Source organism: Pimephales promelas, chromosome 10, assembly GCF_988280905.1.
Source record: "Pimephales promelas chromosome 10, fPimPro1.hap1.1, whole genome shotgun sequence".
Lineage (NCBI taxonomy): Eukaryota > Metazoa > Chordata > Actinopteri > Cypriniformes > Leuciscidae > Pimephales > Pimephales promelas.
The window spans coordinates 7,338,661-7,358,276 of NC_142778.1; the positions used below are offsets into that span (position 1 = coordinate 7,338,661).

The window sequence follows — 19,616 nt, forward strand, 5'->3', positions numbered from 1 at the left end:
ATAATTCTAATATCCTTTTTTGCAGTGTCTGCAGCGTCCTCTCATTGTCTTCACTGGGAAATGTGCGGCCATGTCCCTACGCACATCCGTTGGTGGTTCACATGACCTCTTGGCTGGGATCTCATTTGGTGGACTTGAGGAGGGCCTTCTCTGAGCAGTCACAGGTTTCTGAGGTATAGACGTCACAGGGCTCCTACTGGCTGATGATGTCCGCCCTCTCCTTGCTGTGTTTGTCTGAATTTGATTAGAAAAGAATCAATTGCAATGTCAAACATACATTGAAACTGTATAATCAGTCAAATATTAAATGTGGTAAAGAGCAGCATACCAGGATGAGAGAGGATGCTAGCTGTCCCTGAAACAGCCTCCTACTTAGCATCTTTTCCTTGGGAATATTGAGAGCTTTAGTCCCGTTTGTAAAGGAGCCAAGCGTTGATCACAGCAAGGATAATGGTGTGCCAGAAGATGTAAATGTACCAGCGGAGCGTTTTCATGGGGAACTTGTATTTGGCTGCAAATGAGTCCAACAAATCCGCACCGCCCATGTTTTTGTTGTATGCATCCACAATGTAAGGTCTCTCAACTTCAATGATTTGGTGGCTTTGTTCCAGCATTGAATCTTTTGGACAGGTTCTGTGCCAGCATTGGATGATACAAGTGTGAAAGGACAAAGGATGATACTGCCCTGTTGTCATACCATTTGACAGCACAGATGTTGTGGTTTGCCTCTACTCTGATGTCAAAGCTTCCTCTCCCCTTTTTCTTCAAGATCTTCTCATCTTCAAGGTTACAGTTGTTGGGTAAGCGCTCTTGCCTGACTGTTCCCACAAAATGAAGTCCATGATCAAGGAGCTGAACTACTAATTGGACACAGGTGAAGAAGTTGTCGGCGAAGACCTTGTAGTTCTGACCTTCTGGAAGTGTGGAAGCAAGCTTCATCACAACATCATCTGACATTCCAAGTTCATTTGGCTTTTTTTGTCCATCAACACTAACACCTGTCCCTGAACAATGGACCATGCAACCCCCTATGTCTGGACATTCACACCTGTCCTTGAATAACCATCCTCCAAAGCACTCCACAAACAAGCAGATATTTGGGCAAACAAACAAAGCCCAGATAATTTAAGTATATTTTACTGCTAACATACAGGAACAATTTCAAATACTGGTACTAGGAGTACTTAAAACATTGCAACCAGAAATAATTTATTCATTTAGAATGATTCATATCTGATCAAAACTGAACATTATAACAAATAACACATTTAGACATTGTGAATAATCACATTCATTGTATTTCTGTAAGTATAAACATTTGAGAGCTGCCATATCTCGATGTAATGTGCAAGGTGCAAGTGCTATTTCACTACCATTCTCTACCAATATTGGAAAAATCAACAAACACATAACAAGCTAAAAAAAATCTAATTTGATGCATTCATTCCACAATAACCAAGCGTGAACTAGACATTCTAACAATCACACAAAAACAAATATATTTCTAGGATTTTACTTACTTCAATGTTGAGAAATCCAGTCCAATGAAACAAGGAGATTCAATTCCAGGAAAGTTTGTAGGTTGAAAGAGTTCATGGCCTCATGGCAAGACCTATATGCACATTTACTATCCAATGACATTGCGAGGCTAAACAATAGGACCCATTGGCTATGTAAATGTAGTCTTTCAAGAGCTAAAATTCATGGAAGAGCTAAATGTGATGTTGTATTTTACCACCCACCACGGGTCTTTCAGGGTTAAAGGTCAAACTTCAAATATGATCATTCTCATACAAGGGAAACTCATCAAAATTTAAAAGGCAGCTATGTAGTTAAATGATTAATTTATACAGTGAACATTACTATTACTATACTGTAAGTATATCTTTAAAATCATTTTTTGTTTTAATAAAATTTATTTATTCATACAATGCACAACGTTTTCTATGGACTTTTCCATGGATAAAACATAAAACTGACGACATGTAAATTTTTGCGTTGGTCTTAGAGACGTATTAATAATAGCCGTTTATCGCACTGAAAATTTGTCTTGGTGTGTTGTTCTTTTTTTTTCAGTGACTCTTTACGTCAGTAGATGGCGACAACTGATGTATACACGGGTTTCCTATTTACAAACATTAGTTTCTACATCATACTATTAGTAAGAAGCCTACAGACACTATCTAGTAGTTTAGTCCTTCAAACCCACTTACAGAGCGGCACCACATTTGACCATGCATTTGACCCACCTGAAACTGCACAACTCATTTAAACAATTCAAGTAGTAGTTTATCATATGTTAGGAAATAAAAGGAGTATAATGATTAGGTTAAACAAAAATGGCACAGATTTAACATTAAAACATCTGTAGCTATTCTCCTTTGGCCTTTACAGCTTTACAGAGAAAAGAGAGAATTTTTCACAATCACATTAGTGACTCAGAATGCAAATGACTCCTGATTTGTTGCATAACTAAAAAGAGGCGAGATACATGTATGCGGTTCCTGCCTTCTAAGTTTCCTGTTGGTAACAATATGTCCAGCAAAATGAGGTGATGTTTCAACCTTTCACAAGCTTAAAGCAGTTCCCGTTTTACACATAAATCCATAAAGCCCACAACAAATACATTTTATTTCTAAAAATAAAGAATCAGGGGTGTCTGATGTAAAGGAACACATCACAAAACACACAAGCTTTCACTAAGGAAGAGTCTGAAGGGACCTGTGATTGGCATTTTCCCATAAAGTTCAGACACTGAAAAAAGAAATAAAGGACAAAGCCTGTCAGCCATCTTGATGTTAAGACAGGCTTGAAACAAAGATCTCTCAAATGAAAGTAAGTTGGTTGTTCAATGCACAGTGATCTATTTCACAAGACACTTTTGATAATGTAAGCACTAACACAAGAAAGATAGTCATAAATAACCCAGGAGCACTTGAGATCCAGGTACAAACTCAAGTTTGGAAAAAAACTAAACTAAGTTCCCTTTAGTGCCTCAAAAAGCACTTGTTAAAAGAAAATAAATAGATCACTTGCAATATTAAATACACAAAACACTGCTCCTCATTAGACGTTGTTTAAAATCATATTTTTTTTCTTTGTTTTCACTAATAATCCTTGAGATTTTGAGCTCATTTAGTTTGTCTTGTAATGAAATGTAATTATCTCCTACGCATAAGAGAAAAAACACATTTATGATAAGCTAATATACTAAAATCAATCAAATTTTTTAACACCACAGCTCGAGATATTAGCCGTTTGTGCTGGTGTGATAAATATAATTTTGTCATAACAGGTTTGGTCTGTCTCATGGGATTTTTATGTCAATTTCAATTCATAAAACCAAGTTCCATAACAGAGTAAAAAACAACAATTGACAGTAGGAATAAGTCACTTTTTATTGAGTAAAAATCAGACATTGAAGACGTGCAGACTAAAAACCAGTGCAACAAAGTCACCATGATCCCCCCCAAAAAAAAGTCTGCATCCAACTGTAAAAAAATATGATCTATTTTCAGAGTAACCAATTTCCATCCATCAGAAGAGCGTCTTTATTTGTTATTCCTATATCTGTGCAAGGTATCGTTGTCTTACCTGAAAACATTTTCCATTTTTCCAATGCAACTATTGATTTTCCCACCTTTGCTTTTATAAATCAAAGCATTTCCCGTATTACATCAACATTGAACCCATCTTTACACTGTAAATATGTAGTTTCATATCCTTTCAACATTTAAAACTGAAACACCAAAATAACACAAAAGAAATCAAGAAAGTAAAACAGACAACTAGGTCAACGTTGACCAGTTAAATGGAACACAAACGAACTCGCAGTCTCGCAGACGTGTAACAAAGAAAACACTCAGCGTCTGTGTCGACTGTGGCTTGAATGGCTGCTGCTGTGGTGTTTGCTTTTATGAGAGCGTTCGTACGAGCGGGAGCGTTCCCGCCGGTCGCGGTGATGGCCGCCGCCGCTGCTTCGCTCGTGCTTGTGCTTCTTCGCCAGGTCAGAGGCACCTCGATCCCGGTCCCGCTCTCTCTCTCGCTCTCTGTCCCGCTCGCGGGGCTTGCTGGTGGAACGAGAGCGGCTGCGCGACCGTTTCCTTTTGTGGCCGTGTCTGCTGTGCTGGTGCAGATCGTCTGAGCGCTGCTTTGATTTCAAGTGTGGCAGGAGAGGAGACGGAGGGCCGTGGTTGGCGTGTCGCCGGGGTGATTGGCTGCGGCTGTGAGAGTGGCTTCGGGAGCGAGAGCTGTAGGTGCCTGAGTGACTGTGCCTGTTATTGTAACTAGAGGAAAGGCAACAATTGAGTACAGACGCGAACATCATCGAGCTTACAGCAGCGTACTGCAAACGGTACTTACTGTCGTCTGGGCGAGCGAGATCTGGACCGGGATCTCGTTCTGGAACGAGAACGACTTGCACTTCGACTGTTCCGACCTAACTTGCTTTCCTTCCTGAGTCTGAGGAAAGAACGAGGAGGATGATTGATTAATCAGTGCTTTTTAATTAAACTAAAACAAGTATCTGACTGACGGTCGCATGATTTATCTGTCTAATAACTCACCCGTTGTGTGGGCTCTTAGAGCCCTGAGTCCGATCTTCTGGTTCTTTCTTCGTGGCCTTGAGCGTTTGAGGGTTGGGAGACTTCTCATCTGCCTTCATTATGTTAGGAGAACCTAACAAGAAGCATTACATTTTTTATAGGTTTAATGTTAACAGACGCCTGTAGACATCTTCAGGCTAGAGAGATGTGTTTTGAAGGGATTGTTCAATGGTCTGTCACCATTTACTAAACTAAAAATAAAGGGAGAAAAAGCAAAAAATGACAGACCATTTAGACAAGTGATACGATCAAATTCCAGTTTATTTTTTTTACCTTTATAAATACTTTAATAAAATAAAGAATTCTTTAAATAAATCAATGTTCAATAAATATCCAATGATGGTAAAAGAGGTGATACTTTTAAATATTAAATTAAAATCGCCAGTAGGAGGCGTTAAGTCACTGTCTTTGTAAGCGAGTCATCGGTCATTGAGTCATTAATTCATTAGTAACAAACATGGTAACAAAGCACGTGGCTGTATTTATGAACGGGTCATTGAATCTCACGAATTCGAATCACCACTGTGTGCTGCAGTGGCTTTCGTTGCAAAACAGCAATAATATGATCAACATTAAAAACACTTCTGTATATCAGCCTGTATTGATCGCAGATTTAGCCGCTTGTGACAGAATAAAGACCAACTGAATGACACTTTAAGTAGATAATCTCAAATGAAGATCACTGAACTCCAGCTACTTGTCTGTGTTTTCAGATCATCCTTGCTTCTTCGGCAGTGTAAAGCGCGCGCGCGCGCGAGGGAGAAGGGTTGCCAGATACTATTGACAAGACCAGGTAGAAAACGTGTTCTTTTAACAGAAAGGCTCTGACTGGGGATTTAATTACTTAAATCTGGCAACCAAGCATGAACGCTCGTAAACACAGTCTGTAAACAAACAAAAAAAAAAAAAAAAAAAAAAAAAGGATAACGAATCGGACAAGAAATTTAAGGCCCGTACGTGAAATTTAAGACCTCTTTATCGGATATTTCAGATTTTAAGACATTTTCAGGCCTTAAAAAGCGAAAATTTTATTTAAGACATTTTAAGGACCCGCGGGGACCCTGAATTTAAGAAACTGTATAAACGACATAAACACTACATAGACTAAATATCCACTGATTCTTAACCCTTTCACACGCAAGTTTAATATAATCTAACTGCCCCATTGACAAATTATATTTGAATAGATTGTTATTGCTGCTTCCATAGACATCAGTGTGTATTTTACAAACTCGAAATGTATTGTTTTACTAGTGCTTATATGTATTCAAATGTCTGAAACCTAAATTAAACATTATGTGTTTGAATAAAATGCAAATAGTTATGATGTCAGTGTTGAGCGCGTCCATCTCTGGCTCAGCACCAACCAATGCACGAAAGCAGTTTGAATCTGGCAGTTATGTTGTGTCACACAGACGGTTTATTAGGCGGCTGTCACTTTAACTCTTTCCCCGCCAAACACGGAATTTTCCGTGTTTAATGAAAAAAACGCATCTGCGCTAGGGCTGGGCGATATATCGAGTTTGTACGATGTATCGTTATATTTTTTGAAACGATATGGAATGAGGCAATACCGTTTATATCGATACAGTAGTTTGATATGAGCACATCTGAAAAATAGCGGAGGTTGCAGTGTGAGCTGCTACAGTGAAAGTAGCTAGGCTACGTAGTACAATTTGTCCTAAACATGACACAAGCTTATATTAATTGCGTCAAAATCACTTTGATATAGTTAACAAGTTTAAGGCAGCTTGCCGCCCTGTCAAATGCTCTGACAGACACTGTTGCTGACAAGATATACTTGCGCTGTTTAATGCGTTTGAGATGTGGTGCTTTCCTCAGTGCTCAACTTACATTTCACAGGTATATTCTCCATCTGTAAAAGTTAGAAAGTAAAGCAAATATGTCCATTTCACAACAAATATGTCCAACAAATATGTCCATGTCAGAAGAGGACGAGTTTCTGCAAGTGAATCTCCGCTAAAATTCATGCTTCCTTGAACGAGCGCCGGCGCGCGCATGCGCGTGAATAGTACTACGTAGTACACAATAATTCTGACTAAAATAAACATATTGCTAAAATATTTGTTGTTGGAGAAAATAAATGTGCCATATGTGGAATTTTAAACCTACAAGTATATATTTTTAATGAAAGTGAAAGTGATTATAATGGGGTAATCAAATGCAGGCTAATATAATTAGTTTGTGCTTTTGTTTTTATTTTCATTTTTAGTTTAGCCTTTAGTCAATATAAAAACAAAAGCTTTTTGCACATAATATATTGCATAGCCTATATTATATTTGTTTCCATGTCCTTCAATATCAACATTGTTTGTAGGATATCATTGGGCCGAATGTGAATATATATATATATATATATATATTTTTTTTTTTAAATATAAAGATTTTCTTTCTCTAAATAGAAAACGTAGAAAGTACCGAGATATATATCGTATATCGCCATTTGACCAAAAAATATCGAGATATGATTTTTTGGCCATATCGCCCAGCCCTAATCTGCGCCAAACACGGAATTTTCCGGGTATCCGTGTTTTAGGTGGTATACGGTAAGGAAGACCCGCGCGCATGTCCTGAATGATTGCGCAACTCTTTGATCAGAGAAACAGATCGCAATCGTCTCAAACAGTGGAGTAGTGAGAATGTATCAGACAGACAATGCAGAGGTATATGGCTGAAGTACTGGAGGTTAATGGACTCGGAGTCCGATCACTCTTTATTTGATAATTCTGAATCTGATCGGGACGAAGTAGTCAGTGAGAGAGATGCACATGTTCATGCTAGCCATGGACGTGCCGCAGATAGATCGTATAATATTATGACACTATAATATACGTGTGTGTGCAGGCATTTATGTGTGGCTGTCTAAATATGAAGGTGTAATTGTCAAATTATTTCTCTCTTTGTGCACATTTACCACATTGTAATATGTATTTGTGTGTGTGTGTGTGTGTGTGTGTGTGTGTGTCTAGGCCTGTTTATTGTAATTCCAATTATTCATAGGTAGAACACAGAGAGGCAGAGGCAGAAGTTTTATTGCAAAAGTTACATTTCCTTTACATCCTAGGAAATTTGATATATTTTACATTTATTTTATGTTTTTAATTTATTTTGGAAAGTTTTATATATGAAGGAAACAACATCTGAATGTATTCTGCTTTTAAATGCACTTGTTTGATAAAAATACTTTTTTCTCAGTTTTTTGTCCAAAATGTTGTGTTTTTGACAAAACCTACCTCTGTTCAAGAGGCAATAAAAAAAGAACAGATGAAGATAAAATAAAAACGTTTTTTTTTGCCTAAAAGCAGAGGCTCAGATCTTTATTTTTATATATATCATCTTCATATATTCATGGAAGAAAATATTCAGCGGGGGCATTCAAATTTAGCGAAAATCGTCAAAAACCCTGGCGGTGGCTGGCAACTTTTTTTTTTAAAACGCTGGCAGGGAAAGAGTTAAGATCGAATGCACGGCTCCAATACATTGACACATATCTGAACTGTCTACATTCACTTAATCAGGCAAGTGATTGGCTAAGGACAAAAAAGCAGGAAAATATACGGAGCCCCCCCCCCCCCCCAGCAACAGCAACACCCACATTCTTCAAAATATCTTCTTTTTTGTTCAGCACAAGAAATAAATTAATACAGGTTTGGAACAACATTACAGTGAATAAATAATGACAGAATTTTTATTTTGGGGTCAACTATCCATTTAAGAACAAGCAGCTGCATTTTTATTATTAGGGCTACTGTCGCTTTAAGACCTGTACGCGACACGTCTAATATACACGGAGCATTTGACAAGCAGATTTCTCTCAATTTTCTCGGTTTGCTTTGAGTTTAGACATAACCAAATGTTCTTATGTAAACCTTGTGTGTATTTGAGAGTATTAGCGAAATAATACTCGAAAGATAACTTAGTCCAGCAACCAGGCGCTGTTAGACAAGCTTTTAGTGCATGAGCACGTCGGGTGTTCGCGCTCAGAACAGCGCATCAGCAGTGAATGACATCTTTAACCGGCAAGGCTTTAAAGCACATGCAAATGAACTTTTGTGAACTCACTTAAGTGATGTAGCCGTTCCTCTGCGTTAATATTGCGAGTATTTGTCGCGTTGTACACTAATGCTGTTGAGACGGAGGTGTCAGGACCGCAACTGACAGAATGCACGATATAGCTGCTACATATTTCTACAAAAGCAGTCAGCAGCGGCTGTGCAAGTGACAGCAAGTGACAACTTACATGGTTTGGATCCAGGAGAGAATCCGCCCAATATGGAGAGAGCAGGAGTGCCATCTGGATTCAGCCCTTTGGCTTTCAGTTTGGCTTCCTGTAGAGCCATCTTCCTCTTATCCACTTCCTTCTCCACAAAGTCATAATTTGGCTAGAAAACAAAAGGAAACAAATCAGAAACACACACTCAATATAAACACACCAGTGAAGACCTGCTCATTTTAAAACGGGAGAAAGGTGAAACAAGTCTAACCTTTTTTCTGGTGTACAACTTCAGAGTGGTTGTACATATATCTTTGATCTCCTCCTCCGTAGCACCAAACAGCTGGTACCACATCGGCCGAGAGGGTAACGATATCTGGGAAAAGTCAGACATTAACACCACCACATCTCTGAGTAAACCCAAGAAGACGTGATGAAGGACAGAGAACGGTTTTGTACCTGTAGCACTCGTGCAGCGAGGTAAATGCAGGCACAGGCGATGGTCTCAGCTTCAAATCTCACAAACACATTAGTGCGAAGACTGTCATTCATGTAGTTCCTGCAACACAGAAGGTGAACCACAAAATTGCAACTTCCCTGCATGGGTTGATCATCCATAACATCATCTTTATGTACGAGATTTGTCACATGATGCAAAAAGACCAAAAATAAATGGAGGCTTGAGCTTAACTTTGTCCTTTTCCTCTCTGCCTCGCGTTCCTCTGTCGCTCTACAGAAGTTTTAAGGCAAGCATGCAGTGTGAATGGGCACATGCACACGTTCAGTGTGCCCATGTGCACATAGACAAACTCATGGGAGGACATTTGTCAAAACTATAACTGCCTTGCATGCGACATTACTACAACTTAGAGCTGCACGATAAATCGGTAAAGGATTGTGATCTCAATTCCAAAACTTGTCTTAACGAATCACCCATCCTTTGGCAAAAATGACACCAGAACATGACACCAGAGCCAGAGAGGGCAGTTGTCATGAACAAACAAGTCTTTTCAACCACGCAGTTTCGATATTTCTGTTATCACAGAAGAACTAGTATAAAGTTTAGATTTAAACAAATCTACTCTACGGAAGCAATCACAATAGAATTAACCACCTTTTGAGAGTAAAATAACGCTTCATAATTTAATCATTAATGTCATTGAATCATTCATTCAAACCAACTTTAAAATAATTTATTCAGATTCATTATTCATTTTAAACAGACAGCAGCAAACAAAATTTGTTAGAACCTCTAGTGAACTACTTGTTATTGTTCAGCTGTCTGTTCAGAATCGCGACCTCCGTTTGAAACAAAAGAATTGTGATTCTCAATTTATCCAGAATCGTGCAGCTCTACTACAACTCCATCTGCTTTTTCATAGTTCCATCTTACATAGTCGATTAACTTTCCATAAAATAAGCAGATGGGAGTGTAAAATGAAGAGACACAGGAGCAGTAGGGATGTAGCACTGATGTCTGCATGCAACTCCTAACAATATACGCCATGCAAAGCGGGCTGAGTCGCCGCCCTGGGAATGGGCAAATACACGTCTCCTGCGGTATAAGGATACACAGCTAAATGGAGACTTGCAGACAGATAATCTTTAACTTCAACTCTGAATGACTGCCAGAAATGAGATGCAAAGCTCTCTGAAAAAAGCAAGCAAGCAGATGGATACTGTGGACCCAAAACGCTGTCGACAAATAAGGGAAAGACTACCTTTGTGAATTAATAAGGGATTGACTACGTTTTGTGAATTGCACTGAAATAGAAACACTGTAGATTTTATACTGCAGGCATAGAACTAGGGTTGGGTATCATTTTTAGCGATTCTAATTCCAGTTCTGATTTTGCGTATCGATTCCGATTCTTTTTGATTCCAGTAAGGTAAAAAATTAAAACAAAAGTGTGTATGTATATAGTACTATATATATATATAGAGTCAAACATTTACGTTCAACATATTCATTCTTAGTCTTTTGGCCAAATGTTTTGTTGTAGCTAATTTTAATAAACAAAAATCAGCTGTCAAAAAAAGCCTAAAGAACATCTTCCTACAGATTAAACAAAAATACCACAGCAAAAACAACCGATATAAATTTCAAACATTAAGACAACTAAACTAATAAAATAAGAACAAATAAACAAATTAGCAATAGCACAAATAAATACAACTAAACAGATTTCAGGTACAGAAATTGTAATCAACTGTAAAATAACACTATGTAGTTTGCTTTTTATAAATAAAATATAGATTAATCCTTATTATAAATCGGTTAGTTCCAATCCTTGATTCTGATTGGTCAATAGCTGTGCCTTATTCATGATAAAACACGGCTATGACCGCTTCACTCAACGGTCAATTTCCTATGCAGTTCCTATGTCGTTTTTATTTGAGCTTTCATACATTTTACACATTGGAACGTTGTAGCCGTTTGCGGTCAGGGACTTTTTTTTTTCTCTAGCGGAAGAAAGACTTTTAGTGATTTTACTGCATGAAAGTAGCACTAATAATTTTTTTTTTTTTATATTTGTATTGTGTGGTAACCGTTTTATAAAAGCTGAAGGGGTTGCTCCGCTTAGCGTCGCGCCTAACAACGCTCTTCAGCCGTTACTTAATCACGATACAGCACAGCCTCTCGCACCTCATTGTTTACTTAAAGTCACAAAAGTAATTCAGTCAAGATCAGTAAGCGATTTTGTTTTTTGTTTAACGTTAACGAGACTGCAGCAGGTTTATTAGGCTGCTGTTACTTTAAGACCTTATGCAGGATCCAATATGCATTTTCTTTCTCAACTGTTTACGTTCACTTGAGACAACATGGCTGTTTACGAGGATTTTGACGTGATTTTGTGCGCATTTAAGCATTCAAGCCCAAGACGACATACGAGAACTTAAAACTGAACTAAAATTTTGTTAATTAAAAAATAAATTAATTTCGATTCCCAACCCTGCTAAGAACATTAGATTTATATGAAAAGTCTGAGCTTCAAACATATCGTTCAAGCATAGACTGAGCAGGAGAGAGAGTTCCTGTAAGACATAACGCCTAGCACCTAATTATTGTGATAATAATTGCTTATTTAAAGGAGTAGTTCACCCAAAATTAAAAAGTCATTTACTCACCATCATGTCATTCTAAACCCATGAAATTTTCCCTCAGTGGAACACACACAAAAAAAGACAACGTTCAATGTTAACGTGAACAGAGGCTGTCCATTTTCAAAATATATATAAATTCATATTGTGCGCCATAATACAACTCTTCTGAAGCCATATGAAAGCTTTGTGTGTTTAGAAGTGGCTTTCAGCAAAACTCTCATCGAGGTTACACTAGGCCCACTAGTTACACAAATGTTTATGTAGAAGCATACAAGATCAGAGAGGACAGAAATAAACTTAAATTTCAGTTCAGACGAATTTTTTGCCCTTTTTACATCTTGACAGCCTCTGGACACTATATGCTGTCAATGTATGGAAAAGAGCAATGTGAACATTTTCAAATGTTTACTTGGCTATTCTATTAAAAAAACTAATCATACAGGTTTGAAAAAGACATCAGGGTGAATAACAACTATTTTCCTTTTTGGGTGACTTAACCTTTAATTTGGAGTACATTTAAAAAAAGAAAAAGAACGTAGTCTACGTATACCACCTAAATCTAATAAGTGAAGTCTAATAATGAAATGCAAATATTCAGGTTAACTACCTTTTATAAAGGTAAAAGCAAATAATTAAAAAGAAAGAGAGAAAACTTGAGACTTGAAGCAAAAACAAATACAAATCCTTTTGGACAACCGCAAGAAAACAAGATGCTGATGGCAGCTGGAAAAGGCCCCCTTCAGTGATTCTCGGGCAGAGAGCTCTCACTGGATTGGCTGTCTCGAGAAGGGCAGCCAATGGGGGGAGATTCCTGAGGTCATGTGGTTGGAGGAGCAGAGTTCAGAGGTTCTTTATGACACTTACCATCATGGACTACCCTTTAATCAAAGAGTAGAGAGAAAGGACAGAGTTAAACTAAGCTCTCCATTTTCCTTTAATTACAGCCATGAACAAGAGATTTAAACAGAAGACACACACCAACACACACATGAGCCACGAATACACCAATCCATCAGATGAGGGGACAGAAAAGTTACGTAAGAGGGTTAATTACTGGGCTGGTTACACCGCAGTGTCTAGACACCCAATTCAAGATTGCTTATTTACTCACCATGCTGTCTGGACCAGCGTTTGGTTCTTCTCACATTCAAGGACTTGCAGATACATGACGATAATCTAGAAAAACCACCAAACTGCAGGTTAAGTAACTCATTTCGTTGTCCAGCAAAACTAAGTGCTACAAAAGAAAGTGACATACCTTGTGTGGGTGTTTGACGTGGACGCAGAAGCCCAGCTCCTTCAGCACACGCCGTTCAGCTTTTATCACCTGGTTTTTGGTGTTTATGTAGTTCTGATCAAGTATCAATGGACTTGGACTCCTGATTTATGAAGGAACGAAAGTAAAATGGTTTCCCCATACCCAAATACTATTTAAGACAATGAATAAGTGCCTTTTGTTTGCTTCATTTTCAATTCAAATCAATTTCTGTTTCCCTTTCAACCAACTACAGGCAACAGGTCCAGTTTTTTTTTTTTTTGACTCCTGTAATTTCAGTTTAAGACTTTTAGTACTGCCACAAGTTACTAGCAAGAAAAAGCTTCACCTCTCACCACATCATAGCTTCAACAGAATATAAAAATAAATAAAAAAACACGTTCTACTATAAACGCACTATAGAAATATCACAATAATGCACTAACCAGGTCAATCTAGGGAAACAAAAGCATCAAAAACCTCAACATACAGTATACAAAGTCTCAGCATAACCATTAAAAAAAACATCAAAGAGATGTGAGCTTTTTACCAGAAATCACTACTTGGAGAACAAGTTCATGACAACATAATAACAAGGCTGAGTCACGATTTGAGAATAGTACGGATGTACTTCAGGGTGTGTGAGGGAATAACATTGGTCACCTTCACTACATGTTCAAAATCTGCAACTCAACAGCAAAACAACACTGACCAACTAAAAGGTGACCACCTAAATGAATTTTATTCTTGTGCTCTTTTAGCTATCAAAACTAAAACCGTCCAGTTGTGATATCAAGAGAAACACTTAACATGTATTACTTTACCAAAACTATGTTGTACATCTAAACAACATTAAAAATTCAGTTATTCAGTACTGGAAAAGAGCCTACATTTTAACAAAATAAAAGATTTAGAATCTCTTGCACTGAAACAGAGAGAAAACGGTTCATATTTCAATAGTTATAATCTAAATGATTTCATTTTCACTGACATGACATCCAGACATGCAGAAATATTTCATAAACATTAACATACTTAGTTTCATGTCACTTAATTACATCTGAAATCATAATCGTCAAAAAAATCTACACTAAACAACATGGTTAGTGATTTCGAAGGCAAAATGCACACAAAACAGCTCCGACAACCTGATGTCGAAGACTGCTCTTGGGATAACTCGACATTTAATTGTGCATTTTGGACAATAAAGTGTCTAGAACACCCAATCCCAACAGAAGACTTAAATTACGACGCAAAAAGAAAAGAGCACGTTCTCAGCGTGCAACCCTCACAGCTCCTGTCATGTGAACATACAAGACAATTCAATCTTGGATGTGCAGAGTGAGATACTTCTGTGGAAGCTATGACATGTGCGGTGAGGTGTCTCTTGATAATGAAATGAAAATTTAGATCATCACCTGTGCTGGCAGAGACAATAAGCTTAAACTGAGATACAGGAGTCACCCAGACGCTTCGGACCAGCGGCCAACCTGTCGATCCCCGATATCCCAGTGACCGCTTTCAGACCACTGGCTTCTCCCGGGGGAGGGGGGAAGCGACACCTCGCTCACTGTTGCCATGCCGACTGCTTCATCTCTACGTACCATTCCACATCACCCAGGCATTGGTAAATGTAGCTGGTCGCTGTTAGTTGGTTGCAAGGGAAAAGAGAATTCAAGTTAATACCGCGTCCTTGATTTCAGATGAACAATTTTTCCTTTTTATTCTCTTTAAATTGTTTTCAGAATTGAGACTAGCCAGTGATTTATGCAACATAGCCCAATTGCCATCATATTCCCTTGATCAAAATTAACCTTTTGAGCCGTTTGAACGTATTTTACTTGTTCAGGTAATATCCTGCTGTTACTACCAATTATGACTGATGACGGAACTGAAAAGCTTTAAAATGGTTTAGAATAAAGCAAACAAAATTAAGACATCATATCAACGACAAACAGAAGTGCACAGACTACTCACAGTTAACATGATTAAGTATACCTGAATCATTTACAATTTGAGGTGATGACATTAAATGTTATTCAAAGAAAAATGAATCGGTTAAGGGTGGGAGGTTGGGCGCACGGGAAACGAACAGGGGAAACGGTGTGACGGAAGCCCTGCGAGAGCGAGACATGCTTACCTTTTGCCTCGGAGCTGCCTTAAATGATGAAACACATTGATGACGTCTCGAATCCGTCGAGGGGCTTCTTCGATCTTTGAAGCCAAGTTCATACAGGCCATGGCAACAATCTAGATAGACAACAGATGACAGAAAGAGCCTTTAGAAACACTGCTACACAAGAAACCAAGCAGCATACACAAGTTAATAAGACAATATACTGTTAATTATATCAATTTCAGAACTTATACGTGGACAAGAAAACTTTTATGCTTTTAAATAGTGAATTTGAGCAAATGTTGTATGAACTGCATGTAATTTTCTAAGTGTAGGCAAAAGAAAACAACTATTTTCATCAGCCAATTCTCCAGACTTCAGTGTCACAAGATCATTCAGAAATAATTCTTAAATGCTGATTTGATACTCAAGTAATTAAAAAGTTCCTAAAAAAGTTTAAAAAGCATTTATTTAATGTATTATCTTTTATAACAATATACACTACCGTTCAAAAGTTTGAGGCCAGTCATTTTGTTTGTTTCTTAAAAAAACAACAACTTTTATTTAGCAAGGATCATAAATGGATAAAAAAAAACTGATAGTAAATTAGTTATATTGTTAAAAAAAAGTTATATTTTGAATAAGCGCTGAAACTTCTTATTCATCAATGAATCCTGAATAAAATTATCACAGGTTCCAAAAAAATATTAAGCAGGACACCTGTTTCCAACATTGATAATAAATCAGAATATTAGAATGATCATGAGACACTGACGACTGGAGTAATAAAAATGTAGCTTTATATCAGAGAAATAAGTATATTGCAAAAGAAAAACATTATTTTACATTCACAATATTAATGTAGGCTTTATGAGCATAAGAGACTTCAAAAACTTTAAAAATAGTAGTTTCGAAAATTTTAACCAGTACACAGACAGTGTCCCTTTGCCTAACGTTATGCATGTTGCCCAAACATTACGACAAGTTGGACAGCTCATTTGAAGTTACTTTAAAATTACCCTGGTATGACGCCAACATTAAAAAAATATATACTATATAACGTTAGTTTGGTTTGGTGTTTTAATCTGATTGAATGTCATTTACAGCAGTTCGAACAACATGGCTGCCATCCACATTGCTTTTAAATACGGCTTTATTCTCTTACCTCAAAACTGTGTTTCACGAAAGACTTCGAGTAGAAGAACCGATGAAAAAGCACCTGTCCGGTCGCCATGGCAACCTGAAAAGAAATGTAATTAAAGAAAATTTAATAAACCGCCCTGTTTTACTTAAAAAAGGAACGTCCGCCATTTTGTTTTTGTCTAGCCGATGGACACCGTTCGTGAAAGACGTAACTTACAGACTCCATGTTACTGAACTCAACATTAAACACTGTGTAAAATCTAAACTTGTAATGTTATATCATTTTTAAACAAATATTTTAAGTCCATGGGACCGTTTGGCGTGTTTTACCGAATTATAGGTGTTTGTTTGATAATGTCACATGGCAATTTTTTAACTAATTATTTAAACTTGCACTATAATATAACACTTGCACTTAGAGTAATCGTTTTTTGTACACCAACAAACATATGAATTACCTGCGGCAGGCGCAGCAGGATTCCGGCGGCCTGGATGAGCTCGCAGCCCAGTATCCGCAGGTCGGTCTCGACGTACAGGTCGAGGCCATCCTGCATAGACGGGGTTGGGGAAAGCTTTTCCTCTGGAATTAAAGAATTATCGATGGTGAGGAAGACTTCGGAATACACTTTATCCCCTATTAATATGCCTTCGCTATTAGCGGGCGGGTTAGCGGCGGGACCGGTGGCCATCGACGCCTCCATGATCGCTGTCGTCGGTACCTGCCGAGGACTTTAGTTTCTAGAAATATTCTCGTAACCTAGAGCGGATACGGCTGCTTCTGTGAAATCTCGCTGATTGGTGGAGAGATGTCTGTCATGTGACCAAAACAAACCATTGCTGCCAGAGACTTTTACATTATTCAACGATGTAACCCACCACTGTTCTTTGAAGCACGTTTCTGCGCCCATAGAAAGACTAGTAGACACCGTTTATTATACACTTTAAACACACATTGTTGGTTATGCTGGGATTGTAAGCCTTATCAATAAGGCTTTTTCTCGGTAGATTTTTTTTTCACAGCGCCCCCTGCAGCAGTTTATCCTGTAAATGACACTTGCGCTTCTAGGTGTTTATATTTCTATATGGATTGAACGTAGGTCTGACGTAAGTCTGGCCTGACAAACAACATATGTGTGCACATCCGCGACCTATTGTAGTGCGGGGTAAAATGAGAGATAAAGTTTATTTTATTTACGTATAACATGAGTAAACACATAAACACTCCACGTAATCACGAGGGAGCATAGCAATTTATCAGCATGGCATCTCTACTTTTGCCAACTTATGTGTGGTCTCTAAAATTGAGGAAGGAGCTTAGCTTCATTTCTTTTTATCATGTTAAATATGTATTTTATTATTTCTCTGGCAGTACCCATGCTGTTGGCCTTGTTAATTTCTTTGTTTTGCTTTCTTTCACTACTTGTTTCTGTTTGTATTTTTCCTTTTTTAAGTGTGCTGTTCCTTTCCAATAAAAAAAAATATCAGCATTAAAGATTTAATAATCTTTTGGGTCTATTCGACATCAACGCGTTATGAAACATATATAGTACTACACACTTCCTTGCTATTATGTAATAGGTGTATTTTAAGATAGACAGGCAGAAGCCACAACCCAGTGACTAGGTACGGGAAGTACCATGACGCACTGGAACTGAAATGTGTGCAGTATTTATCAATCCGCGGGTACGCGCTACAGTCGTGTGGCTGACGTCATGAGAAAATGCACACATGATAGCAACCATCCCCTAGTTTAAAACAACAACAACAACAAAAACAATCACCTAGTTTTTCTGTAGCCGTTTTTGGCAGTATTTACTGGAAAAAACATGGTTGTTGCTTGAAAAATACAGCACTAACCAGATAAAAGAAAAGAAGTAGGCTATACTTTCTAAGAAACTGCATAACAACCAGCTCCCACATTTTGCTGCTTTTATCTATGCAGTCAGACTCAGATACATTCCCTTTGGAAGAATAAAGTGTTATCTATGTCATGTTATAAAATGTGAATTAAACATCTCTTTGAAAGATTCTGTAATTTGTAGTCTTTCTTGCTGAGAATTATAATGTGCTGAAATGATAGCCTACGTGCTTTACTAGAAATAGTCACACCAGCATATAATGTTGAAGATGATTTTATTTCCGTATAGACCAAGTTACTTTGCATCAAAATACTATAGGCACTATACAGTTACAAATAGAGGTTTTATCCATCACTGTCCCAAAAAAATAAAATAAAAAATGTATCAATCTTACTTTTCTTCATCATGATAATCTTCACAAATAAACACAACTTTTATGCATTTTGAAGCCTAAATACAATCGGCAGAAGTAAAAAGCTAAAAGTAGACTATAAAAACTAAACTACAACCCCAAGCCACCATCATTTGTATCGTTCATCAACTAAAAAAAAAGAATGGTTTTCAAATTGTTGAAATTTGTTCCTCAGCATCATTATAGTTCTGGTGTGGAAATAGAAAGATTGTTTATGGCCTGGTTTCACAGAGAGGGCTTAAGCAGGATTAGGCATTAATTCATTATTATAAAAGGAGTAGTTCACTTTTAAAAAACTTTTGCTGAAAATGTACTCACCCCCATGTTATCCAAGATGTCCATGTCTTTCTTTCTTCAGTCGAAAAGAAATTAAGGTTTTTGATGAAAACATTCCAGGATTTTTCTCCATATAATGGACTTCAGTGGGAAACAAACGGTTCAACGACCAAAAGACAGTTTCAGTCCAAACTATTCAAAGGGCTTTAAACGATTCCAGACGATGAATAAAGGGCTTTTCAAGCGAAACGATCGCTCATTTAAAAAAAATAACAAAGTTTAAGTTTTATAAGCTCAAATGCTCGCCTTGCTGTGTTCTGTGATGCGTGTTCGTGACTCTCCTGTTCGAACTTGTTTATCAAAATGAACAAATCTTTTTTGTGTCATTTGGTTCATACAATGAACGAAATGAACGAGTTGACTCTGGAAAAGATTCATTCATTTTGATGAACGAGTTTGAACTGGGGAGTCACGAACGTGCATCACAGAACAGAGCAAGGCGAGCATTTGTGCTTATAAAACTTAAACATTGTTTTTTTTTTTTTTTTTTTAAAGAGCGATCGTTTCGATTGATAAGACCCTTATTCATCGTCTGAAATCGTTTAAAGGCCT

The 19,616-nt window shown here is 37.6% G+C and overlaps 1 protein-coding gene across 1 annotated transcript; it reads right to left on the reverse strand.

The window, feature by feature from the left end:
- Positions 1–3,379: 3,379 nt before the first annotated feature.
- On the reverse strand, positions 3,380–17,209 carry ccnl1a (cyclin L1a). The gene is made up of 11 exons (XM_039663882.2): positions 16,916–17,209; positions 16,480–16,554; positions 15,339–15,448; positions 13,202–13,322; positions 13,055–13,119; positions 9,298–9,397; positions 9,110–9,214; positions 8,866–9,007; positions 4,566–4,677; positions 4,363–4,461; positions 3,380–4,286 (listed from the first exon to the last, which is right to left on the reverse strand). Exons 1-11 carry the CDS (start codon positions 17,156–17,158, stop codon positions 3,863–3,865), a joined length of 1,596 nt encoding a protein of 531 aa, XP_039519816.2. The 5' UTR covers positions 17,159–17,209; the 3' UTR covers positions 3,380–3,862.
- Between the last annotated feature and the right edge of the window lie 2,407 nt (positions 17,210–19,616).